Source organism: Hipposideros armiger, unplaced genomic scaffold (genome assembly GCF_001890085.2).
Source record: "Hipposideros armiger isolate ML-2016 unplaced genomic scaffold, ASM189008v1 scaffold_70, whole genome shotgun sequence".
NCBI lineage: Eukaryota > Metazoa > Chordata > Mammalia > Chiroptera > Hipposideridae > Hipposideros > Hipposideros armiger.
This window is the reverse complement of record NW_017731420.1, coordinates 2797423-2825250: the sequence shown is the minus strand read 5'-3', so window position 1 is coordinate 2825250 and position 27828 is coordinate 2797423. Positions and strand designations below refer to the sequence as shown.

The window sequence follows — 27828 nt, the reverse complement described above, 5'->3', positions numbered from 1 at the left end:
GCTGTAGAGGGCAGTGTCACTAGCCCTCATATGTGGGATCCGAACCGGGGCCCTCTGGCGTCCCAAGCCAGTTCTTAACCATCACGCCACTCGGCCAGCCCACTTTTTCCATTCTTTTACTTTCAGTCTGTTGTGTCTTTAAATTTGAGGTGTGTTTCTTGTAGACAGCATGTATATGGGTCTTGTTTTCTTATCCATTCAGCTATCCTATGTGTTTTGATTGGCACATTTAATCCATTCAATTTAAAGTGATTATTGAAAGATACATAGTTATTGCCATTTTATTATTCATCTTGAGGTTTTGTTTTGTTTTGTTTTTTTAGATTTTATTGGGGAATTGGGGAAGGGGAACAGCCAAGTTATTGTCATTCAATCTTAGCTGAGCTCCAAGTCCAGTCACCATCCAGCCGCCCATCAGCAGCTCACAGCTGCTCAGCTCAAGGTGCTGTGTTCAATCTTAGTTGCGGGTGGGCGTTGTCCACCATCCCATGCAGGAGTCGAACTGGCACTCCTGTTGTTAGGAGCATGTGCTCTCACCAGCTGAGCCATCCTGCCACCTGTTGGCAGCTCAGCTCAGGGTGCAGCATCACTGGCTCATGTGGGAATTGAACCAGCGACCCTGTTGCTCAGAGCTCGCACTCTTAAGCTAACTCTTAACCAACTGAGCCACTCGGCCAGCCCCAAGTTGTTTTTTTTTTCATCTTCTCCTTCTTCTTCTTCTCTTGTTCTTCTCCTCCTCCTCCTTCTCCTTCATAAAGAAGTCCCTTTAACATTTCTTGTAATACTGGTTTGATGGGTATGAACTCCTTTAGCTTTTTTTTTGGTCTGGGAAGCTCTTGAACTCTCATTCAATTTTAAATGGTAGTCTTGCTAGTTTGAGTACTCTTGGTTGTAGGTTGGTACTTTTTATCACTTTGAATATTTTGTGCCAATCCCTTCTGGCCTGTGAAGTTTCTGTTGAGAAATCAGTTGACAATCTTATGTAAGCTCCCTGATAGGTAAATAACTGCTTTTCTCTTAGTGCTTTAAAAGAGTTCTCTTTGTCTTTAACCTTTCACATTTTAATTATAATGTATCTTGGTGTTTACCAGGTTAGGCATTAGTAAGTTGCAGCCTGTTATTCACTTCTCAGAGTGCATTAGCAGGTTACATTTTGTTATGCACTTCTCAGAGGCGCCTGTGGCTTCAGTTATTCTTTCCTCTTCACGGATCAGTGGGGGTGGAACGTTCCCTGAACTGTTCCACAGGCTGTGAGAACCCTGTCAGCTCACAGCCTGTTCCCCTCATTGAGCGCTGGTTTCTGTTTGCATGTCAAAAGGAGGGATCAACCCTCAGGCTTAATGGTTGTGAGGACTGGCCTTAACTACAGTGGCAGAGCTGTTGTGTAGGGTCTGACCCCATGGAGCAGGATTGGCTTTAGCAAGGGCTCTGGTGCTTGCCCAGTCTGCCCTTTGGGTGTGTCATCTGTGAAGGCAGTTTGGTGGTGCACGGGCTCAGTCTGAATTCAGCCACTTGGTGTGCCAGCCACTGGGTGTGCTGGCCCTGCTGCCTCCTGTGAGGGGCCCCACTGCAGGCCAAGTTCAGCTGCAGCCTGCGCCCTGCCCAGGGCCATCTTGCATGAGCCACAAAGCAATTCATAGATGGCCACCACCTGCACTGGGTTAAGAAGTGCCTTGAGAGGCCAAGCCACAAACCAAGGCCAGCTCCTGCTAAAGCCATAATTGGGGCTGCTCATCAAGTGGTATGGGATATGCTGAGGCCAGATGTTGCTTGTTTAGGTTTTGTGAAACTTTGAGAGGTCTTAAGAAAGTCCGCAGTATGAGCCAACACAGGCCATTTGTATGGGAAAGCCATTGGAAGCAGTTTGAGTGGCTCCACAAGTTGGATGCAGCAGGGTCTCAAGGAATCACCAGGGTTGGGTGAGCAGCGTTAGCCAGTTTGATGGAGACACAGATATGGCAGCTGCCTGCATCTGCATGCTGGGAGACAGGAAGCCCTCAACAAAGAAATAATGGATTCTGCCAGCACTTCTGTATGGGAGAAAACTGTCTCTCTAGCCATCACCCTGAAACCAGACAATTCGGTTCCTTCCTGTATGTCTCTGACACCTTTCAAGCTACTGCCCCAGAGCTGACGCTCAGAGCCAATGAGTCCATCAGTGAGTAGGTCCATGTGTGGGCCCTTTAAGAGGAACACCTGGGACTGTAGCAGCCCTCCGTCTCACTTAGCCACAATCTCCTCTGGTTTTCACAGCCAGAAGTTGTGGAAACTTTCTTCTCGGCACTGGAACCTTGGCTGGGGCACTTGGTGTGTATCTGGGACTCCTTGTTCCTCATGGAGACCTCTTTAGCTGAGGTATCACTCCTGTTTTTTAACTACTACATGTTGAGTGTGGGACCAGCCCATTCCATGTCTCTACCCCCATGTACAAGTCTTGAGGTGGCTTGTTTTGTATGTCCTTAGTTGTTGGACTTCTGTTCAGCTAGACTTCAAGCAATTCTCAATAAAGGTTTTTCTATAGTTTAGTTGTAATGTTGATGTCATTGTGAGAGGCATAAGCACAGTGTTTACCTACTTCGCCATCTTGACTGGAAATCCTTTTATCGGTTGTTTTACTTATTAGTAGCATCTTTTTAGTATCCAAGGTACTGACATTTTTTAGAATTCTGGAAAAAGTGAAAATAAAACAAAATAGAATAAATAGTGAGTAAATATTTTAGGATGAATATTAACCTAATAACTCTTCTATAATATAGTGTGCCACTCAGAAACTCAAGATAAAAATCTAAACTCTTTCATATTATTTCAAAGACTATATATAATCAGGCCCCTCCCTACTTCTCCAGCCTTCCTCCTTCTATCCCTCAAATTTCACCCTGTGATCTAGTTATACTAAGCTTATCTTTATTTTCTTTCCTGCTCCCCTTTTCAACCTAGCTGATCATGCTTCAGGTCAAAGAGTTAGTGTCATTTTCTGTGGGAAACCTTTGCTGTTTTAGTGCCTATGTGACCTCCCACAAAAGACTAAATGTATGGTCCTTACAGCACTCTACTATTATACCTATTGAATTATCTTTAAACTCCTTAGGACAGGGCCTTACCTTTCTTGTTTACCTTTGTAGCCTCAGAATAGTGCCTGTGAATATTTAACAAAGTTTTCTAAAATTGGAAGAACAAAGGGCCTTCAGTGACCATAGTGGCCTTACCAGATTTTCTGGTTAGCTCTGTTACTGTTTGTGATTAATTCTAACCCATTTTATGACTGTAAAAATACTGAGATTGACTGAATTTTTTCTCATTCCTTCTCTTTCTATGGTTACTTCATTTTTCTGCATTCAGTTTGTTAATCTGTAAAATGGAGGTAATAGTTGATGCAGGGTTGTTGAGAGAATTAAAGAAGAACCAGGAGGCAAGAAGTGGCTTCAAATTTGTGACTCAGGATTCTTGCTGTTATAGATGCAGGGCTCTTAGTAATAGCTGGAGGTCATTATTGCTCTGGTGATTAGGCTCTAATAGTCCTAAAAGATGATTTTTCCTTGATGCTTTTTTTCTGTTTTACTTGTCCTCTAATAGTGTCTCAGTCGTGAACAAGGTATTCAGTGGATCAAAAAAGAAAGACTTCCAGCATTTCTGGAAAGTGATTGCTACTTTGAATACAGGTTTGTAGTTCCATCAATGTAAATATTTTTAAATGCCTATTTTTTTTTACCCCAAATCATTTTTCTATACTTGCTTAATAAAATTCACCTTTAAACCCACTTGAGTTTGGATCCTACACAATATAGTATTAGAATGTTAGGGAATTAGTTAAAATCACTTAACTTTTCTAAAGAGATTTCACAGAAACAATACCTAATAAGTGTACTTCAGCTGTGCTTCTTTACTCATGGTATTTTTAGAATTATCTACTTGTGATAATGGTATTTATGAACAGGGTATTAAAAAATGCAAATAAGTGTGTCATGAAAAACAATGTCATAGTGTAGAGCTAAGTTTTTCTTTTATGTTCCCTGACTTTTAAAGTGTAAGTACCTAAACTTTCTGAAATTTTACTAAAATTTGACCTTTGCTTAGAGAAACCATTTTTTAAATAAAAATAAAATAAAACAGTATAATTATTAACTAATTAGCAGTTCTATGAATAAGCCATTACATTTTAGCAGATCTTAAGAGAATCGTCCTGCATAGTTAGGAGGGGCTATTGGCTTGAATGTGTAAAATAAAATTTTAGTGGTTTTTTTTCCCCCCTGAATTCTACCATATTTGAACTTATTTGAAATTTATATGAATTCTAAAATGCAGGTTAGCCAAACTGATGTCACAAGTGAGATGGAGTACATCAGGCATGAATATCACACTAAGTACAGATTTTTCTCCCTGGGTCCTGAGAAAACCACCCTCTCCACCACCTCCTCCCATTGATGATGACAATGTTATAATTATGAAAAAGTTCTACATTTCTCTTGGCGAGGTAAAAGTATGAATGTTTTACTTTATGACTTGGCACTTCTGTAGAACTTCTCACTTTAAGGAGATGAATTTCATTCGTATTACTTGAACAGGGAAATTTATTTCAAATACTTCTAAAACAGATTTAACAAAAATTCTTGTGGATTTATGCTGACTCATTTGTTCTACACTCCTTCATCTGACATATAATTAGAATTATTATCCTCATGTGTATAAAGAAACAAATGCAAGATTGAAGAACATGCTCAGTGTCACCCGGGAAGCATGGGTAACTTGAATTATGTCCATGGTTTCATTGTTCATTCCAAATTTTTATTATTTGGATTATATAACTGTTGTACAAAAAGATGATAAATTGGGTCTTCTCCTCCCTATGTCAAGATTATTTCTCGGTAATATAATGCATTACTGTTTAACTGTTATTTATTTATAAATTTGTCCTCCTTTATTGGAGAATGTTAATGTTAGGTTGTATGAGATCTAACCTAGAATCAAATATCCTTTTGGAGAATCATGGTATAATGAAAACTGTTATTTGATCTTCGGCTTCTAATAATCAGATCTCTCTGGGATCATACTTCCAATACACAATTCTGTACAAAATCAGGAATGTCAAATAGGTGTATGGGCCATGTGTTGATATTCTCCTGGTTTCTATTCATGGCAGACATTGCTAATCAATCATGGCAATTTTCCTACTGAGCTAGGATGTGGCTCCAAATTCTTTTCAATACAGTACTTTAGGCAGGCACTTTCAATTGATCAAAGATGTCATGCAAGAGGAAACTATTTGCCATCTCTGTTGGAATGGATAGATTTATCCTATCTTACCGATCATTTGTTTTCATGTGTAGCTTCTATTTAATTTTGTAGTTTGGCATTTCTATCAGTGATATTTGTTAAAAATGTTTAAAATTAATATTTCCAAAGACATATTTTAGGGTGGCAAAACTTTGGTCCCCCTGACAAGCTTTTATCCACCCAGAAAACTTTACCTCTGAGAAGAGCAATGACTACATAGATGGCACCTCTCATTTCTCTCACTTGCTTTTTGTCTCATTGTGTGGCCTGAGTTGCCCTGCTGATTCTGCTAATACTCAGAGAACAGTATCCATTTCATTTGAGCCCTGCCTCTTCTGTGAGTGTTTGTTAGGCTAAGGACCAAGCAGCTGAATCAGAGAAAGGAGAAATGAGAGTAATGCTGGAAACACCCTTCTCTGCTTCTGTTGAACAAACCTGAGTTCTCTTAGAAAAATAGAGGAGGACGTTACTGAGAGAGGCAGGCAGAGGAATTTTTCCCAGAAGTCTGAGATAAGGAGCTTCTGAAGACTGGTTCTAGAAGCTGAGGTTCAGCTTGGGAATTGGGTCAACTTGCTCAAGGGTACACAAACTAAAGAGCAAATTGAAGGCTGCATCCCAGGGCAGGTGGAGTCAGGAGTCAGTCTCCAGGAAATCTAATCCAAGCAAAGTGGTGAAAACTGAATCTAAGGCAAAGTGGCAGATGTGCTTGGAGAGGTTTCCTGTGCTACTGAGAGTAAGTCTTTGTCATATTAGGGAGGAGTTATTAAAAACACTGAGCCAGGTCATACAGAATTAGGGGCATGAATAATTGGGAAGGTTGCAAATGGGAGCAGCTGGCATCCAAGATGCATCCACGGACTGATGAGAAATGGTGACTGCCAAGTTAAATTTAGATGGCATGAATTTGTAGGAATCTAGGAAGTAAGGTTGCATGCCTTTGGTAGAAGAGTGGAGAAAAATTTCATGTGTATTGGGCCCATTTTTTTCCTTTGGTCATCTCATAAAAATTATTTGAATGAAATTTTCTTCCCATTATTTTCTTAGCTAATGAATTTTTTTACATACAACCTTCTTTTATTTAATGGCGTAATTTCCCCCTTATATATTGTACTATGCAAGTTGAATAATGATTTGTCCAGGTTTGTGATTCGAAGAATACTGCTAATCTTATGTTAAACAAATGTATTCTTTCATTTTAGGCCTCCTACACTCAAGCAAAAGATTGGTTTACATTAGCAAAACAAAGTCAGCAAACAGTATCAACCTTTTCGTTACCGTCTTATATACTCCATAGCAAAACTGAATCACCAGTTATTTCATCTGTTTCTGGTAAGCAGAAAAGGACAAGAATGACTTCAAAACTTCTCATTAAGTTTTCTGTTGTTGTTCTAATCTTACAGTACAACACTTAGTGGTTGGGAAGACAAAATTATCTTTCCCACTGCCCCCCAACTCCACTTTCTACTATTTATCAAGAAGTAACTTGGTATAGTGAAAAGAGGATGGGTTTAGCACTCAGCTCTGATATTTAATAGTTGTGTGACTTTTGTAAGTTATTTCACTTCTGGGAGCCTTGCTTTTCCTATCTGTAAATTTAGAATAACGATACATGCTAAATGTATAGAAAATGTGATCTAGTGCTTGGTACCTAAAAGGCAGTCAATAAATATTTGTCTTGTCTTATTTCCTATCAGAGTTTACAGGTTCTTATTATTAAACCTTTGAAATAAAATAGTGTAATCTTTATCTTCTCTTAAAAGTAAATAGTCAGTCATGGAACTTGAGTTTTCCTTCCGCTTTTTTTTTTTTTGAAGATTTTATTGGTGAGTTGTGGGGAGGGGGACAGTGTTGGGGAATCAGGGAAGGGGAACAGACAGGTAGACAAATTGCTGTTTTTGTTCTTCAGTCTAGTTGTGTAGGACTTCGCTTCACTGGCCCATGTTGGTATGATCATTGTGCTCTTCCCTGATGAGGCAGATCGGTCGCCAGTCATTGGTTGGCCACTCACAGTGGCTCTTGGCAGCTCACACTGGCTGCCAGCCGATCATGCTGGCTGCCAGCCACTCATGTAGCTCATGGCAGCCCACTGCAGCCCCACTGCAGCCTATGCCGTTGCTGGCGACTCACAGCAGCCCAGCTCCAGGTCAAGCTGTTGTTCATCATCTTAGCTGTAGAGGGCAGTGTCACTGGCCCTCAATGTGGGATCCGAACTGCAGCCCTGCTGCTCAGAGCTGGCGCTCCCAAGTGAGGTCTTAACCAGCTGAGACACTCAGCCGGCTCTTCCTCCTGTTTTTAAGTTTACATTATTTTTCATCTTGAAAAGCAGATAAATTTCTATTGTGGGGAACTTTTGTGGATGATACAAACTTTTCATAAAAATAGAAGGAACCTTCTAGAAACGGGAGTCATTAACCTACGCTATTACTGAAGAAAAAAATCTAGCAATGTGATTCAGGAGAGGGACTCAAGCAATTCACTAATAGTTCTTACCTAATTCCTTTGAAAAGTATAAGCACCCTCTTGGGATGGTAAATCTGGATTCTCTAAAATTGAACCTAAAATCTAGGTGAAGAGGAAAATAACTCCCTAGTTGAAAATAGCTAAATGTATAGGTTTCTTGCAGTTTTCCCAAAATAGTAAAGTAGAAAATTGGCGAGTAGAGATAGTGAAGATAGTAAATAGGAAAAGAAATGGTAGCAGGAGTGGGTGAGCAGAAATGTCAGCCTTGCTCTCTACGTCCAATTCTGTGGGATTGAATGTGTATACCAATATCCTTTCATAGGTTCCAAAAGTCTAATCTCTCGATATTAGGGAAATTTGGTATATTTGTTTTCAATAAAAATTGTAATGGAACATTTCCAGTTCATTGAGATTTAAAATCTATTACTGAGAAAATGGTCATTGAGGATGGAACACAGATAACAACAGAGTTTTCCTGATCTATGGCATTTCACGGGGGTAGATTTGCCATGTGAAAGCACTGACTTCAGATATTTCACTGATTTCTGAAAGAAAGAGAAAATAGGAGCTAAAGATGGTATCTTTAGAAAAAGTATAAAAACAATCCATTTGTATTTGTAAGCTTTTATAACCACCTTATGCTATTTTATAATTTTAATGATAGGTTGTAAGTATGATAGTAATTGAGTCTTTCTGATAAAGTAGTGAATTTTTAAAAAATTGCTGATATAACTCCAATTCTTATTTGTTCATTTATGGTCTTATCATCTATGGTAGCTACTTTACTTTATCATATAACATGAAATATTAAAACACATACAGGCATACCTCAGAGATATTATGGGTTTGGTTCTGGACCACAATAATAAAGCAAATATCACAATAAAATGAGTCACACAAATTTTGGGGTTTCCTAGTGCATATAAAATTTATGTTTACACTATACTGTAGCCTATTAAGTGTACAATAGCATTATATCTAAAAATGTATATAGCTTAATTTAAAAACACTTTATTGCTAAAAAAAAATGCTAACCATCATCTGACCCTCAGCAAGTAGCAATCTTTTTGCTGGTGGAGGGTCTTGCTCTAGTAACATCAAAGATCACTGATCACAGGTCACTGTAACAAGTATAATAATGATGAAAAAGCTTGAAATATTGTGAGAATGACCAAAATGTGACACAGAGACATGAAGTGAGCAAATGCTGTTGGAAAAATGGTGCCAGTAAACTTGTAGCACTCAGAGTTGCCACAAACCTTCAATTTGTAAAAAACACAATATCTGTGACGTGCAATAAGGCAAAGCACAATAAAACGAGGTGTGCTTGTACAGTCATTTTACGTACATATTCTAATTATTAAGTCGATTTGTTCTTTATATATTGACATTCTGAATCAGCCTACGCTTTAAAAATGTTACATTTCTAAAGTGTATGGTATCTTTTTGCAGATCCTGTGTATTAGGGATGTCAAATATATAGTCCATCTGCCGCTATTATCCCCTTCCATGTCCAGGGAAGATGTGGCTAATCCCTGTTCGTGGTTTTCTTGCTTTGGACTCCTCTTTAAGACACTGGTCTGTGCAGTCACTACCTGTGATAAACCCTTTGCTATATTGGCTATATAACATCTAGTTAATAAAAAAATATCTTTTGTATTCATATCTGACCTAATAACCTTTTATGATTTAATACAGAGAGTTTTATCTTTGATGATGGAGTTCATCCCAGGACAAGAAAGGACCCATCTAAAACCACTAGATTAATTTCTGAATTTGAAGAAGATGGGTCTGTATCTCTACAAGACACTCCTTCTCAAGCTCTTCTGAGAGTATACCTTGAAAAGCAACAGGATGTTGGTGAAAGCCTGACATTGCATTTCTCATCATGTGAAGAATTTTTAAGATCTTACGTAACCTTTATTTTGAGAGCAGCAATTCATCAAATTCTTGGAGAGCCATTTAGAGAATGCCCAGGTTATATCAATTTCAGAAATGTAACAGGAGTGGTATTTGATGACTGTTTTCAGTTTATTCCTGGCAAGAATGTTTTGTTAAGTGAAACAGTTCAACTCACAAAGGAAAAGGAAGAAGAGATGATAGAAGAAGCAACTTCAAAGAGTGAGAACATTGGATCAGAAAGCAGGGCTGATTGGTGTATTTCTCACAAAACTTATGACATTGGCAATAGAAAGGAGTTTGAAAGATTTAAGAAATTTATAAAAGGTACATTAGGGGAGAGATATTTGTGGCTATGGATGGATATTGAGAGGTTAAAAGTTCTTAAGGATGCTGGAAGACATCAAAGGTATTTCTATTTTTTATTTTTCAGTAGTTTTAAAAACAAATTGTAGAATATTAGTTTGGATCATTTAAACACAGGTAGGAAGCCTGAAATAAATATAAAAATGTAATTTATACTTTCAGAAGAATGAATAATAATAAAATTATTTTATTATGGTAATATTGATTTTACTACTTCTATGATTCCATAGCTCTCAAATACTAACAGTAGCAATTATTTGGGTTTGCATAAGTTTCTTCCCATAGATTCTAAACCTGTTTTCAAATTAATCATTCTATTTTATTTTTATAACATTGCAGTGATATATTTTTATAGAATAAAAATTATCAATTATATACCACACTAGCATGAGATACCTTATATGAAAGATACCTTGTGACAATGTATGGGGCCGACTGTTCCTAGCAGCCTGCTTGGTTAACAAATTCCATGATCTTATTTGGATGTCACTTAGACATTTATATCTGAATGAGATATCTGCTAGATATCATACTGGATATCCTCTAGGCAGCTTCTTGGATGGGGTGCAGGTCTTTGTTTCGTTGCTCCATATGTTTTAGATTACTGTGAGTCTTAAGAACCCTAAGAGGACCCTGCTTTAGGAAAGTCCTTATTGTCTACGTTCTCCTGATCTGCTCTAAAGCACATCAGCTACAGTAGACTGCAATGCCCACTAAGGATTTGTCTGAATATACACTAGTGACTGGGTTATTCCAATTATTTCAGTGACATTCAGATCATAGAGCTCATTGTTATACATAGTTATAACTGCAGGGGTTACCAAATGGTTATTTGATGGTGGAAGGCCACTACCACTTTTCAAGACATATTAGGGAAGTTATATGCAAGCAGCCTACATAGGTTCTTCAGGATCAACATTGCATTAGTTCCTATTGTTGCTATAACTAATTACAAATTTAGTGGCTTAAAGCAACACAAATTTCTTACATTTAGGAGGTTAGAAGTCTAAAATGGATATACAGGGTGGCATTCTTTCTGGAGGCCTTTGGGAAGAATTCATTTCCTTGCCTTTTCCAGCTTCTGAAAGCCACCTACTTTCCTTGGTCCCTGGCCACTTCCTCCATCTTCAAAGCCAACAGCATACCATCTTCTCTTTTTCCTGACCTTTGCTTCTATCTTCACCTATTTCTTCTATGACTCTGACCTTCTTGCCTCCCTCTTAGAAGGACCCTTGTGATTACATTAGGCCTACTTAGATAATCCCAGATCATCGCGATATCTTAATTACATCTGCAGAATCTCTTCTAAGGTAAGGGAACATTTATAGGTTCTGGGGATTACAACGTGGACATCTTTGCAAGGCCATTGTTCAACCTACCAAAAATACTCTTCCCATTCTCATAACAATGAGAAATACCTTTATTTTATCTCCACATTGGCACACCTCTAACACAGTGTTGGTCTTGAGATAGTTCATTACTTGTCTCAAACATTTCAGAAATGAAAATATTTGGCTAGTTGAATATTGTATCAATGTGTGTATATGTGTGTATGTGTTTTATTGCAGACATCTTGAGAAGATGAAAAAATGCTATTTAGTGAGCAATGGAGATTGCTATCTTTCTGCAGAAATCCTAACAAAATTTAAACTGCTAGATGGATCTCAGTGGAATAAAGAACACTTAAAAAATATTCAGACTGAAGTTGTAAAACCCTTACTTCTATATTGGTAAGAAAAATATTATAAATCAAAGTTACTTGCTTTCACTTTTCCTACGCTAGTTACAAGTTATACTTTTTTTGCCATGAATATATATCTTATGGAAATTTAAAATGAGAAGATTATTATATCTTTGGCCTTCGTTAAAGTACTTCTCCTTTAGATAATTTGGATGTTTGGGGACTTTAAATCTATAATAGGGCTGGACAGTACTTAAGCTTCATGTTAACTTTATGAGCACATCCTTCTACACCTGATCTTTTTACGGCTGGCATCATTAAATTGGTGTGTGTGTGTGTGTGTGTGGTGTGTGGTGTGTGTACATGTAGCTAGAACTACCAATTGATTATTTTGAGCACTTAATATAGGCCAAGTGCTGTGCTTAGGATACAAGGGTAACACATGGTCAAATCTAGTATTTATAGTCTAGTGGGAAGAACATACATGTGAAATAAGTATGACAAAAAAGTGTGAACACACAAGATACAGAGTAGAAGTAATATTTCAACTAGGACTTGAGGGACTCTAAGCAAGGAGAAGAGAATGGACACAGTGGAGAAAAGGTGTGCCACTTGAAGATCAGTGAGCTCTTCATCCTGGCTATGATAGATCTGATTATGTCACTGCTTTAAATCTTTCACTGGTAACCCAAAGCTTTCATTGTATAGTTGAGATTCCTTAAGTTAGCAAGTAAGGTCATCATGATTTGCCCCTTGCCCACTTCTCTGTCAACATGTCCCATCTATGTAGTCCAGATTACTTCTATGCTTTGTACTATTCCATAGATAAAATGTTGTTTTTCTCTTTATTTCTTAAAAAAAAAACAACGTATTTAAGATACAGAAAAGTATAAACTATACCATAGTCATTTTCTCTGTACACAACCACCCAACTTAATAAAACATTACTAATACAGTAGAAACTTTTCTAAATTTAACTTTTTATTTTGAAGTAATTGTCAATTCATATTTAGTTATAAGAAATAATACAGATTCTGTGTACCTTTCATCCAGTTTCCTCCAATGGTAACATCTTGCATAACTACAATAAAATGTCACAATGAAGACATTGACATTGATAAAACTCACCAATATTTTTCATATTTTATGAGTTTTATGCATTTATTTGTGTGTGTATATAGTTCTATGCAATGTTATCACATTAGAGATTCACGAATTTGCCACTACAGTCAATGTACAGAATAGTTACATTACCACAAGCATCCCTTGTACTGCTATCTTATAACCAGACTCACTTCCCTCTCTCCTCATCCTCCCTGATCTCTAGGAATCATTAATCAATTATATAAATGAAATAATACAATATATTACCTTTGGGAGTTATCTTTTCTTTTTTTTTAATTGGGGAATTGGGGGAGGGGAACAGACAAGTTGCTGTCGTTTTGTTCTTCAGTCTAATTGTGGAGGACGTTGCTTCACTGGCCCAAGTTGGCACCATCATTGCGCTCTTCCCAGGCGAGGCAGATCAGTCGCAGGCTTCTGGATGGTCACTCACTGCGGCTGCTGGCCGCTCAGGCTGGCTGCTGACTACACACGGTAGCCCATGGCAACCCACCTGCCGTCGCAGGCCACTCATGGCAGCCCAGCTCCAGGTTGAGCTGTTGTTCAGCATCTTAGCTGTAGAGGGCAGTGTCACTGGCCCTCATATGTGGGATCCGAACCGGGGCCCTCTGGCGTCCCTAGCCAGCTCTTAACCAATGCGCCACTCAGCCGGCGGGGGGGGGGGATCTTTTTTTCATTCAGTATAATTCCCTTGAGATCCATCCAAGTTATGTGTATCAATAATTCTTTTTCATTGCTGAGTAGTATTCTATTGTATGGATAATACACATCCATTCATTCATCGAAAGGCATTAGGGTTGTTTCCAGTCTTTTGTTATTACTAATAAAGCTGCTATGAATGTTCGTGTACACTTTGCTGCATGAATATATGTCTTCATTTCTCTGGGATAAGTGTCTGAGAGTGAGATTAGTTGGCCATATAGTGTTTATTTTAATTTTAAAAGAAGCTGTCAAACTATTTTTCAGAGTTGATATATCATTTTACATTCCCACCAGCAATGTATAAATGATCCAGTTTTTCTGCAACGTTGCCATTATTCGATGTCACAATTTTCTATTTTAGCCATTTAATAGGTGTGTTGTGATACCTCATTGTGGTTTTACTTTGCAATTCTCCAATGGCTAATGATGCTGAACATATTTTCATGTGCTTATTTGACATTTGCATATCCTCTTCAGTGAAATACATGTATCTGTTCATATCTTTGGTCCATTTTCTAATTGGATTGTTCTCTTGTTGAGTTTTAGAGTTATTTTTATTTTCTAGATACTAGTCCTTAGTCAGATATGTAGTTTGCAAATATTTTCTCCCAGTCTTTAGCTTGTCTTTTCAAAGGCAAGTTTTCCAAAGACTTCTTAAAAGGACTTTCAGATCTTCTGGGTAGATGAACACATGGAAATTAGGATAGAGTTGCACGCCCAGACACCCTGGAATTTCTGCGCACTTTCCCCATACCTGCTGTTTGCATCTCTTCTGTCTTGCTGATCCTGAGTTATATCCCTTTATAATAAACCAGTAATCTAGACTAAGCAAATAAATATTATAGATAATAAGAACCAGAATTCTCATTAAGGTGGAAGAGAGTTACAAATATAGATGAGAACAGAGTAAACCAGGTGGTGATGAACTGGAATTGGAGATGCAAATGGAAAATGCAACTTTCACAAGCTCCGGTTACCATACTCAACTATGAAGACTGTAATTCACTGAAAAAAACAGGACAAATCAAACAACAAAAGGTCATGATGAAAAGAAAGAAAATAATTTACAATAGAAATTCTGAAGTTAATCACATGTGGTATTTTCCCTGGACGGGTGGTGTATTGGGGGACTGTCTCTAAATGAAGGATTCCAGAGAAGTTTTACTCCAAATATTTTAGTAGGGTAGGGGAATAGCTCTTGCGCCAAGTTTAGTCAACTAATGCAAACTTTCCTACATCAAATTTTGCTGCCTGCACCTACTGTTAAGAATAATAACTGTATCTGAAAGATTTTTTTTAAAAGGTGGTGGGGTATTTCATAGAGCAAAATTTAATAATTTTCAATTCCTCCTTTTATGGATTATGCCTTCAGTGTCAAACCTAAGAACTTTTTGCCTATTCTAGATCCTGAAGATTTTCCCCTATGTTTTTTCTAAAACTCTTTTAATTTATGTTTTACATTTAAGTCTATGATCCATTTAGAGTTAATTCTTGTATAAGGTGTGAGGTTTAGGTGTTTTTTGTTGGTTTGTTTGTTTGTTTGGTGTGTATACTTAAGGATACCCAGTTGCTTATCTTCATTTATTCAAGAGGCTATTCAATATCTTTCCTTCTTTTCTATGTTTTACATTAACATATAGTAAAATCAAATTGTATAAATTCATACAAGTACTATGACAATCAATATACAAACAATTATATCACCACAAAAATCTCTCATACTACCCTTTTGTGATTACATACTTCCTCTACTCCTAACCCCTGGCAACCACAGATTTGTTTTTGTCACTATACTTTTGTCTTTGTGAGAATGCCATATAAGTGAAATCAAACAGTATGTAACCTTTTGAGAATGACTCATTGGTCAGCATAATGCCATTGAAGAATAATGTATCCAAATAGTTGCATGTATCATACTTCATATATTTTTTTAAATTTAGCTTTCCGGTTGTTTATTGTTGGTAAATAGAACTCTGATTAAATTTTGTGCGTACTAACTCAGTATTGGAGAGGGCAAAAGCCCTTCCAGTCTCAGCTGTAAATCTCAAATTGGCCTGTTATGCCTTTTTGGCTATTTCACTACTCTTCCACTCTCAGGTCCATCAGACCTTCTTCTTCTCACCTGCACATCAGTACCATGCAGGTCTTATGGTTCTACCCACCTGCTTTTTATATTTAGGTATTTAAGGGGATACCTTGTCACATTAACATTTTGTTGTAAATATTGTCCATGGGTGTTTGGTTTTGCTACCTAATTTTCCTGTCTGTTTTTATTGAGGGATTCTGAGAGGCAGAAAAATAATATTGCTCAAGAAGGTCCAAGATGGCAGATTAGGTAAACGTATGCCTACTGCCTCTCAGGATTACACCAAAATTGCAAATAAATTATAGAACTATCAAACTCATGAATCATTTGAAGACTAGCTGAAAAGAACCCCTATAACTAAGGATATAAAGAAGGGGCCACATCAAGACTGGTAGGAGTGGCAGAGACCCAAAGTGGGCTGACCTAAACCCCACAGATAGTGGTGGAATACCAAAAGGGACACCTTGGTGGCGGAGATCCTCTGGAACAGGGAGGGATTCCTGCCCCACACCAGGCTCCCTAGTCCTGTGTTGGGAAGAGGAGTTCCCACAATACCTGGCAGTGAAAATCAGCGAGGACTCTGTCCATCCCAGTGAGATGGAAGGTGACTAGAAACCCAGATGCCCTCTTGAAGGGCCTGCACACAGACTTACTCACTTGCAAACACTTGCCTGGTCTCCAGTGGAGGGACAGCAACTTGAGAGGTGCCACAGACATACTGGGAAAGACTAAATTGTGTGAATTTGGAGCGAGGGCTGGGGGACAGCAGCCACTGCCCCAGTGTTGAGCCTGCCTCACATGTAGTCTACAGGAGGGTGCTGTCTTTGCTATGTTGAATGTTCCCCCAAAGGGCCAAATCTTAGACTGCATTTGTCTGGTAAAATCTGCACATGTGTACCACCTTGGTGACACCCTAAGTCTCTGCCCTACACAGCTAGTACTGCATCGCCTGTGTCTCTCTCAGCTCCTGGGCTCCAGCCCTGCTCTATGAACAGTGAATCCTTTTAAAGCAGCAGACAGCCCCATGGTGGCCCAGCAAAAGGTGGTGGTGGGCAGAGAGCCACAATTTCCACTGTAGCCTTACTTGGGTGTCTTTCAGAGATCTGCAGACCTGAGGCGAGCAGTGGCTGCGGTGTTCTCAGGGTGTTTTACGAACTGGTCACAGACCAGGTACTGGCACGAGAACTGAATCTGCTTTAACTTCATAAAAACCACCGGCCACTCCTCAAGACTCCCTGGGACTCCGCTGTATCCAAATAGTCCTGCATCACCAGCGACACTTGCAAAACTGAGTCAATCAGCCCAGCCCGCACACTAAGAGGCTCTTTCAATAGCTGAGCCTTACGGGTCACTGGCAGATGGCAACAGGTCTAGGGGGCCCTGGGCCTTTTGCTAAGCTGATTCAGGCCCATTATTGGTGGCAGTCAGCCTCAGTTCACAGTGAGGCTACCCCAACATGCCTCCAGGTCCAGCTCAGGCTGCAACAAACCACATGTACCTCTATAGCTCCTACCAGACAGCACTTGGAAGGTAACAGGCAATGCTGAAATTGGCCTGCATGGAGCCCCTCCCAAGAGACACCAGAAACAACACACCTAGAGGCCAGCTTCAGACTATGCCAGAGCACTACCTGGTTATCCCACAGGAAGTACACCCAAAGGATGGTCTCAACAGGCACAAGAGCCCTCAGGGGCAAATTCCCCTCTGAAGGGTCACCACATACACAGTAGCTCATACACTATGAGCTTAGCCAATCCTCACAGTCAGTCAGCCTAGGAGTCAGTCCCACCCACTGATGCACCAGTAGCAATCAAGTTCAACTACAACAGGAGAATACAAACAACACACACAAGGGACACTCCTGGAATTCACACATAGGCGATGAGGAGGCTGCATCATTGGACCACACAGAATGCATACTACCTGGCTAAGACAGAGCCATAGAAAGAGAGATCTACCTAATACATAGATGCAAACACAGAGAGGAAGCCAGAATGAGGAAACAACGAAACATGTCCCAAATAAAAGAACAGAAGAAACCTCCAGAAACAAAAGTAAATGAAATGGAGGCAACAAACCTACCAGAGACAGAGTTTAAAACACTGGTTGTAAGAATGCTTATGGAGCTTAGTGAGAATTACAAAAAAGAGATAGTAAGCATAAAGAAGGACATAGAAACTATAAAAAAAAAACAGTCAGAAATCAAGAATACAATAACTGAAATGAAGAATACTCTAGAAGGAATCAACAGTGGATTAGATAAAGTAGAGGATAGAATCAGCAATTTATAAGACAAGGTAACAATTGTCATAACAAAGGAAAATGGAATAATAAAACAAAACAAAATAAACGAACAAAAAATGAAGATAGTTTAAGGGACCTGTGGGACAAAATCAACAGTAACAACATTTGCATCATAGAAGTACCAGAAGAAGAAAAGGAGCATGGGATTGAAAACCTATTTGAGGAAATAATGACTGAAAAGTTCCCTAACCTGGTGAAGGAAATAGACGTATAAGCCCAGGAGGTACACAGTCTCAAGCAAGATGAACCCAAACAGGTCCATACCAAGACACATTATCATTAGAATGACAAGGTTAAAGACAAAAAGAGAATCCTAAAAGCAGCAAGAGAAAGAGAACTAGTTACTTGCAAGGGCGCTCCCAGAAGACTATAAGCTGATTTATCAACAGAAGGTTTGCAGGCCAGAAGAGTTTGTCAGGGAATAATCAGGGTGATGAAAAAGAAGGGCCTACAACCAAGACTACTTTACTCAGCAAAACTATCATTTCAAATTGAAGGAGAGAAAAAGAGCTTCCCATACAAGAAAAATCTAAAGGAATTCATTACTTCCAAACCAGTATTACAAGAAATGTTAAAAAGAGCTTCTTTAAGCAGCAGAAAGGAGAAAACAAAGATAAAAAATATGAATAATAAAATGACAATAACTATGTACCTATCAATAATTACTTTAAATGTAAATTGATTAAGTGCTCCAATCAAAAGACATAGGGTAGCTGAGTGAGTAAGAAAACAGTATGGAAGTTCTTCAAAAAATGAAAAATAAAGCTACCTTATGACCCAGCAATTCCATTCCTGGGTATTTATCCAAAGAAATCCAAAACACTAATTCAAAAAATGTATGCACCCTTATGTTTACTGCAGCAGGATTCACAATATATGGATATTTTGATATGGAAATAACAGAAGTGCCCATCAATAGATGATTGGATAAAGAAATTGTGATACATTTATACAATGGAGTATTACTCGGCGATAACAAAGAATGAAATTTTACCATTTGCCGCACATGGATGGACCTGGACCTAGAGGATATTATGCTAAGTGAAATAAGTCAGACAGAGAAAGACAAATACCATATGACCTCATTATATGTGAAATCTAAAGAACAGAATAAATGAAGAAACAATAGAGAAATAGACTCATAGAGACAGGAAATAAACTGATGGTTGCTAGATGGAAGGAGGGTTTAGGGGACAGGTGAGAAAGGTGAAGGGATTAGGAAGTACAGATTGGTAGTCACAAAATAGTCATGGGGATGTGAAATACAGCATTTGTAATATAGTCAATGATGTTGTAAAAACTGTGGTGTCTGTTGGGGCTTTACTTATGGGTGGGATCACTTCATGAATTATGTAAATGCCTGGCCACTGCTCTGTACTCCTGGAACTAGTATAGACTAATATTGAATGTCAACTAGTGTGTGTGTGTGTGTGTGTGTGTGTGTGTGTGTGTGTGTATACACATACACATGTATATAGTCACAGGATGTAAAGTACAGCATAGGGAATGTAGTGAATGGTATTGAAATAATTATGTACAGTGTCAGATGGGTCATAGACTTGTTGGGGTTATCACTTTGTGAGGTCTGTAAATATCTAATCATTATGTTGTTTTGTACACCTGAAACTATTAATAGAAAAAGAATTAAAAAATTTTAAATTAAAAAAGAAAAGAAAACATTTTATTGAAATATTTATCTTAGAGAATTGCGGTTTGTGCATTTTCAGTGCTTCTAAAGAGTGTAGCAGTGTGGGAGGCAGTGACCTCTCATTTCTGGTTCTTTTGATGATTATGAGAGCCTGGAAGTTTTCTTCCTGTACTCCATCTTCCCCAGCAGTGCCAGGCACATGGTAATAATTTGATACATTTTCATGGCATGAATAAACTGTAAAATTAGATGAAGAAAAGGAAAGAAAAACAATATTGCTGACATTGCCATTTTCCCAGAATTTTTTCTTACATTTTTTCTTTCTATTTTAGTTTATTATTATTTTTTACCTTTTTTCTAATCTAGCTAAATCCTGTGTGTTCTTTAAATTTCAAACTAAGATATAAACAGATAAATGAATATTATAAAGCAAACACTTCTATAACCATCATGTGGGCTGAGAAATAGAATATTGCCAAGACCCCTTAAGGTCCCTTCCTAATCACAACATTCTCACTCTCCCTCAGAGGTAACCACTATCCTGACTTTTGTGATTATCATCTTGCTTTTGTTTATAGTTTTACTAACCATGTATGCAAATCAATCACTAAACATATATTTTTATCTGCCTGTTACACAACTTTACATAAAAGGAATCATGTTGTATGGATTCTTTTGTGTCTTCTATCAACATTATATTTGTGAGAGTCATCTATAATTGCATTTAAGAGTTTTATTCATTTGCATTGCTGGATATGGTGTTCCACTGCATGAATAAATCATAATTTATTTGCTGTTTTTTAACATTTGGGTTCCCTACTTTTCACAACTATAAGCAATGCTATAATGTATAATTCTTGTACACATATCCATTTTCCCAAAGTAGTTTTACCAACTTATGCTCCAATCAACAGAATATGAGAGTACTCATTACTGCAAATCCATGGTAGAATTTAATATTTTTTAAATATTATGTCTGGTGTGTCATTGATGTTGTGTGGCTTTAACTTGCATTTCCCTGATTATTAGTGAAGTTGATAACCTTTTCAATACTTACTGGTCATTTGGATATGAATTTTCATGAATTGCCTGTTTATTTTCTTTGCCCATTTTTATATTGAGAGACACACACACACACTTATTGGATATAGTTCTTTTAATGGTATTACATGGCAAAAATCTTCTACTCTCTGAGCTTGAGAATTAAGATGTGTACAATCAACATGCATGTGAACTTGTATGATGGAAGCACGAAAAATGGTACAACACCAGTTTAGGATGGGCTGTGAAATTTATTCCACAATATTTGATGAATTTACATAGTAGCTAATAAAAAATTAATGCAATGAATGAAATAATGTAAGATTAAAGTGGTAGGGATAGCAGAGACTTATGGGGTCATATGAATATACTGTAATGAAGGAAATCAGAAAATTGAGATACCTGGATTTCCTGACCAGTACTTGTATGATTTATTCAATATGGATCTTGTATATATGCCCACTTACCAGTTGACATGCAAATAAGAGGTAATTTTGAAGTAAAGTTTGTGAAATGTAGTGTAGAATGACCACCCAGATCCGTACCGGGTACTTTCTGATCCTAAACTAATTATTAACTTTGGATTCTCTTCTACACCCAATCTGTGTTCACATCAGGGAAATATTTACCTTCTTCCTATTTTAAAGGGAGGCAATTTTCTACTAGGACCTGAAATAGGGAGTGGGATTTAGTCTTTGCGTTGCGGCATCAGAAGGAAAACCTGGTCCAAACAACAATTACCAACAGTCCCTGACAGCTGGATTTAACCCTATAGCCAATAAAGAGCTGGCCCACAGAATGAATACCAGGATATCCATCCAATTAAGTATGGCCTTGATATTGTGCCAAACATTCTTTTCCATAAGTTTCTGGCAGTAGTATTGGTCTTTCATTTATATAAATAGTTGTAAAATTCATTCTTATCTTCAAATTTAAGGCTTGAAAATAAATCATATGAATCATAATCCACTTTAGCAGTATACTTAAGCATTATTAAAATTTTTATATGTTTTAAAATTTAATTTCATCCACCAGTTTTTATTTGGTACTATAGGAAAATACTAAACTGCCTTAAAATGGTCACAGGTGCATTTCCTATTCATTGTACTAGAAACTGTAAGTTATTTAAAAAAATTATTTTATTGAATATATAGGTTCTTTTTCTTACCATGTAGATAATAGTTTGAATGTAAGTTTTAAATTATTTTTTCCTAGTGTATATTGCCTCTTTATATGAGTTAATGTGATTTCAGGCACTTGATATATCATAGAAAAACATTTTTTAAAGCTAGGCAGTAGAAAAAGAAGTAGAAATTATAAAAAAAATGGGTATAGAAGACTGGTAATTGTGAGCACAAGTATTACACACTTTTTAAGCTCTTGATTTTTTTAATCTTAAATTTCTTTTCCTCTCACCAGGGCACCAAGATTCTGTGTTACTCATTCATTCTCAACAAAACATGCGAGTGCTGAACTGAAATTGTGGCACTTCCGTCAAGAGAAACCAAGGAAAGATGTTGACCCTTTTCCACAAATGGCAACCCTCTTGCCCTTAAGACCTAAATCTTGCATTCCACAGATATCCGATATGCAGGTAGAGTGTACATTGATACTTTGATCTCTTTATCAAGTTTGTAGTAATATGTCCACGCTTGGGTTTGTACACTAATACTTGTTTCATCCTAAGCTCGCTCTCTCTCTCTCTCTCTCTCTCTCTCTCTCTCTCTCTCTCTCTCTCTCTCTCTCTCTCTTTCTGTTATTGTTGATGTAAATGCTGCAACAGTTAGGAAATAAGAAAACCTATAATCTATTCTCTGCCAAGCAGCCAAAGTGATCCTTTAAAAATACAGGATCATGTCACTCCCCTGCTTTAAATTCTCTAATGGCCTCCTCTCCCAGAATAAAAATCCAAAGTTTTTACACAGCTGTACATGTCCCTGCCAACCTCCTGACCTTATTTCCTACCATGCTTCTCTAACTTACTCCATTCCAATTTGACTGCCTTTTTGCTTTTCTTCTGAATACACCAAGAAAAAAACCCATGAGCGCTGTACTTGTGTCTCCTTCATTTGGAGCACTCTTCCTCCATGTATCCACGTGGCTTGCAGCCTCACTCACTTCAGGAGTCTGCTCAATTGTCACTTATTCAGAGACTCTCCTTGACTCTTCTATATAAGCACACGTGTGTAGGACAGCACAGATACCTTCCATCACTATCTGAATCCACTACTCTGCTTTATTTTGCTTTATTGTACAACCACATAATTTATGTTTATTGTCTTTCACCTCCTATCAAAATATAAGGGATTTTTCTTTGTTAACTACTTATCCCCAGTGCATAGAATAATGCCTGGCACATAATAGTTGCTTAATGAGTATAAATTGAATGAATGAATGAAAAGTAATGACAGCAGAATTAGAAATAGTGAGCATTCTTTCACACTGGGGAAGAATAAAGTAGTACAAAAAGATAAGAAAAAAATGTCCAAAAGGAGAAGAAAAGTTAACCAACTTATAGTGAAAGAAGTAAATAATACTATATATTTGGGCACAGAGATGTAATAACTGTAGCTAAGACCTGCATTTCGGAAGTAAAGAGACTTATTAATCTTAGTAGACTTTAAACATGTAATAGAATGTTCACTGTTATTGGCCAGTCATACACAACCCCTTTAAAAAAGATTGCTTTATGGTCAGGATACCTTATTTTCTATTTATTTATTTTTAAATTTTCTTAGTTTTTCATTTAGAGTTGACATTATTATATTAGTTTCAGGTATACAGCATAGTGGTTAGACATGTATATAACATGATTATAAGTCTCACACCCACCTGACACTGATAAGTCTCACACCCACCTGACACTATATATAGTTATTACAATATTATTGACTATATTCCCTAAGCTGTACTTTATATTCCTGTGCTTTTTTTGTAACTGCCAATTTGTACTTCTTAAATCTCTTCACCTTTTTCATCCAGTCCCCCAACTTCCCTCCCATCTGGCAACCATCAATTTGTTCCCTGTATCTATGAGGTTGTTTCTGTTTTGTTTGTTCATTTATTTTGTTTTTTAGATTCCACATATAAGTGAAATCATATGGCACTTTATCCTTCTCTGTCTGACTTATTTCACCTAGCATAATACCCTCAAGGTCCATCCATGTTGTCACAAATGATAAGATTTCATTCTTTTTTGAGGCTTAGTGATATTACAGTGTGTGTGTGTGTGTGTGTGTGCATGTGTGTGTGTGTGTGTGTGTGTGTGTGTGATCAAAAAGTACAGTGAATGTTTAAAAAGTTTTTATTGCAGTAAAAGGCATATTGCCATTAATCTCCCTTAAAATACTTCCCCTCAATTCGAACACACTTATGCCATCATTCCTGCCACTTTCCGAAGCAGTTCTAGAAGTCCTCTTTCATTAGTGTCTTTAGTTGCGCTGTCGTGGCAGCCTCAATGTCCTCAATTGATTCAAAATGTTTATCTTTTATGGTCATTTTGACTTCTGGGAAGAGCCAGAAATCACATGGTGCTAGATCCAGTGAATAAGGTAGATGAGGACACACCGTAATGTTTTTATTTGACAGAAATTGGCATACCAGAAGCAATGTGTGACATGGAGCCTTTCCATTGTTATCACAAAATACAGTGAATGCTGCTGCCGAGTGCCATCCAATGGAAAGGCAGGGATCTTCAATATGGAAAGTGGTGTGTCGAACCTTAGTAACAGTGTGTGACGAGTTTCAACTTATTCGGTGCAGTCAGTCGGGTGTGGGCTACAGTGAGAGAAGGTGTGCTTTAAAGTGTGACGTAAATCATGGATCACGAACAACCCATTAACATGAAATGGGCAAACGGTTTCATCTTCCATCATGACAATGCTCATGATGGCGAGATTAATGGTAATGTGTTTTACTGTAATAATTTTTAAAATTTAAACATTCACTGTATTGTTTGATCATACCATATATACACAGGGTGCCAAAAAAAGTATACACATCTTAAGAAAAGAAAAAACTGTATTAAAATTGTTAATACTCAATATATAATGATAACAAAAGATGAATACAAGTCAAGTGTATACATTTTTTTGGCACGCCTGTATATCTCCACCACTTCTACATTATTCACTCATCTTTTGATTGGAGCATTTAATCCATTTACATTTAAAGTAATTATTGACAGGTATGTAGTTATTGCCATTTTATTACTTGTTTTATTATTCCTATTCTCTTGTCTTGTATGTTGATGACTTATTTTAGTGTTGTGCTTAGATTCCTTTCTCTTTATTTCTTGTATATCTCTTGTAGATTTTTGGTTTGTAGTTATGTGTTTCATATATACCAAGTTAGGTTTATAGCAGTCTATTTTAAGCTGACAGTCACTTAAGTTTGAACACATTCTAAAATCACTACCATTTTTACTCACCCCTTCACATTTATGTTTTTGTCATTATTTTTTACTTCTTTTGTGTGTGTATATGTTGTGTTTATCCCTTAATTTCCTGTTGTAATTGCACATGCACTTCTTTCCTTTGCCCTTTAATCTTTGTATAACCTTTAGTGTTAGTTGATCTACTGCTTTTATTCTGTTTCCCTTTATCAGTGAGAGTTTTTTCTTTGTGATATTTTTGTGTTCATATTTTTTATTTTTTTCTTCTTAAAGAAGTCCGTTGAACATTGTGTGTAATACTGGTTTGGTGACAATGAACTCCTTTAGCTTTTTCTTGTCTGGGAAGCTCTTTATCTGGCCTTCTATTCTAAATGATAGCTTTGTTGGGTAGAGTAATTTTGGTTATAGGTCCTTACTTTTCATCATTTTGAATATTTTGTAACAACAACTTTTAGCTTGCAAAGTTACTGTTGAGAAATCAGATGACTGTCTTATGGGAGCTCCCTTGTAGGCAACTAATTGCTTTTCTCTTGTTGCTTTTAAGATTCTCCCTTTGTGTCTAAACTTTGGCATTTTAATTATGATGTGTCTTGGTGTGGGCCTCTTTGGATTCATCTTGTTTGGGACTCGCTGCACTTTCTGGACTTATATGTCTATTTCCTTCGCCAGGTTAGGCAAGTTTTCAGTTTTTATTTCTTCAAATTGGTTTTTAATCCCCTGCTGTATGTCTTCTCTTTCTGATGTGAATGTTGTTACACTTGATGTTTCCCAAGAGGCCCTTAAACTATCCTCATTTAAAAAAATTTTTCTTTATGCTGTTCTGATTGGGTGTTTTCTGCTACCTTGTCTTCCAAATTGCTGCGTTGATTCTCTGCTTTATCTAATTTATTGATTCCATCTAATGTATTCTTCATTTTATTATTGCATTCTTCATTTATCACTGGTTCTTTTTTATGTTTTCTATCTCCCTTTTTATGCTTTGTATCTCTTTGTTGAAGTTCTCACTGAGATCATCTGTTCTTTTCTTAAGTTCATTGAGCATCCTTATAACAAGTGTTTTGAACTCTGCATCTGGTAGATTGCTTGTTTTGAAATAAAGAATTTAAATAAAGAATTCTTAAATAAATAATTTTATTCAGTTATTTTTCTGGAGTTTTGTCCTGTTTTTTCATTTGGGACATGTTTTTTTGTCTCCTCATTTTGGCTGCCTCCCTGTGTTTGTTTATATGTATTAGGCATAACTACTAGGGCTCACAGTCTTGGCATAATGGCCTTATGTAGTAGGTGTCCTGTGAAGCCCAGTGGCACAGTCTCCCTGTTCACCTGGGCTGGGTGCTCCAGGTGTGTTCCTTGTGTTGGTTGTCCATGCTTTCCTGTTGTAGTGTAGCCTTGATTACTGTTGGCACATAAATGGGTGAATTGACTCTCAGGCTGACTGGCTGTGAGAACTGGCCTTGATTAACACAGACAAGCTGTTGTGTGTGGGCTGACCCCATGGAGAGAGATTCACTGCCTGCTGAGTCCAACCTTTGGGTGTGTCATTTGTGGTACGAATTAAGTGGTGCTCTGGTGTGGTCTGAAGCTGACACCAGGTATGTTGGTTCTGGAGCCTCTTGGGAAGGACTCCATTGCATACTAAGTTCAGCTGCTGCCTGGGTCCAATCTGGGGCCACCTGGTAGGAGCTACAAAGTGGTCTGCAGTTGGCAGCTGCCTTGCTCGGCTTGGAAGAGCCTGGGAGTGGTTATGCTGTGAACTGAGGCCAGCTGCCACTAGTGCCAGGCCTTGGGCTGCTTAGCAGGAGGTACAGGGCACGCTGAGGTCAGCTGCTACTTGTTTGGGGGTTGTGGACATTTGAGAGAATTTAAGAAAGTCCACAGCACAGCCCCAGGCCAGCCACTTGTGTGGATTAGCCTCTGAAAGAGGTTACAGCCAGGCATGTGACTTGGGTGGGGTGGGGTCTCAGAGAATTTACATGGTGGAGGGAGAGTGATGTTAGCCCAGTTAATGGAGAATCAGATTGGGTGCCCGCTAGCACCTGCCAGTTGTGTTGGGGGATAGATCAACAAAAGGACAATGGTACCTTCCTGCACTTCAGCCTATGACTGTTGGCTGGGTGGGAGGACTCAACAAAGGAACAGCAGTGCCTGCAGGCACTTTAGTTCTGGAGAGAGCTGCCCCTCCAACCCTTGCTCTGGAGCCAGACAATTCAGTTTCTCCCCATATGTCCCTGGCACTTTTCAAGCTGCCATCTCTTCTCTGGAGTTATGGTGAGTGTTTGCGAGCAAGTGAGCCTGTTTTTCGGCCCTTTAAGAGGATGCCTGGGTCTTTAGCAGCCCTTCATCTCACCTGAACCGAGCCTCTGTTTATTTTCACAGGCAGCTCTTGTGGGTACTTCTCTTTCTGGCGATGGTACCCTGGGCTGGGGAACCCAGTGTGGGGTTGGGACCTCAGTGGGGTCCTCTGCAGCAGAGATACTCCTCCCAATTCTTAACTGCCCTACATAGGTATAGGACCAGCTCATTTCATGTCTCTGCCCCTCCTACCAGATTTCATGTGGATCCTTAGTCATAAGAATTCTATTCAGCTAGTCTTCAGGTGGTTCTCAAAGCTGGTTGTTCTATAATTTGGTTGTCATTTTGATGTGGTCATTGGAGGAGGCAAGCACAGCATTTACCTACTCTGTGATCTTGACCAGAAGTCCCCAAGATGTCTTGTTTTACAAGCATGAAGATGTATAATATATTTCTTAAAGTTTTACTTCAACAAGTAGTGTTTTAGAGCTGGAGGGACTTCACAATTATTTTTTTTTGTTCTGGTTGGTTAACTCTAGATACATAATTATTATTGATATAAT

General features: G+C 38.0%; 1 protein-coding gene across 2 annotated transcripts in view; it reads left to right on the top strand.

The window, feature by feature from the left end:
* Window positions 1-27828, top strand: part of RGS22 (regulator of G protein signaling 22) — a 177056-nt gene that overhangs the window by 35808 nt on the left and 113420 nt on the right. For both annotated transcript variants that reach the window (XM_019642522.1, XM_019642521.1), the window contains exons 5-10: window positions 3574-3659; window positions 4303-4471; window positions 6471-6600; window positions 9430-10039; window positions 11565-11726; window positions 22000-22174. In XM_019642522.1, the coding sequence (XP_019498067.1) occupies window positions 3574-3659; window positions 4303-4471; window positions 6471-6600; window positions 9430-10039; window positions 11565-11726; window positions 22000-22174 (1332 nt within the window). The remainder of the gene's footprint in view (window positions 1-3573; window positions 3660-4302; window positions 4472-6470; window positions 6601-9429; window positions 10040-11564; window positions 11727-21999; window positions 22175-27828) is intronic.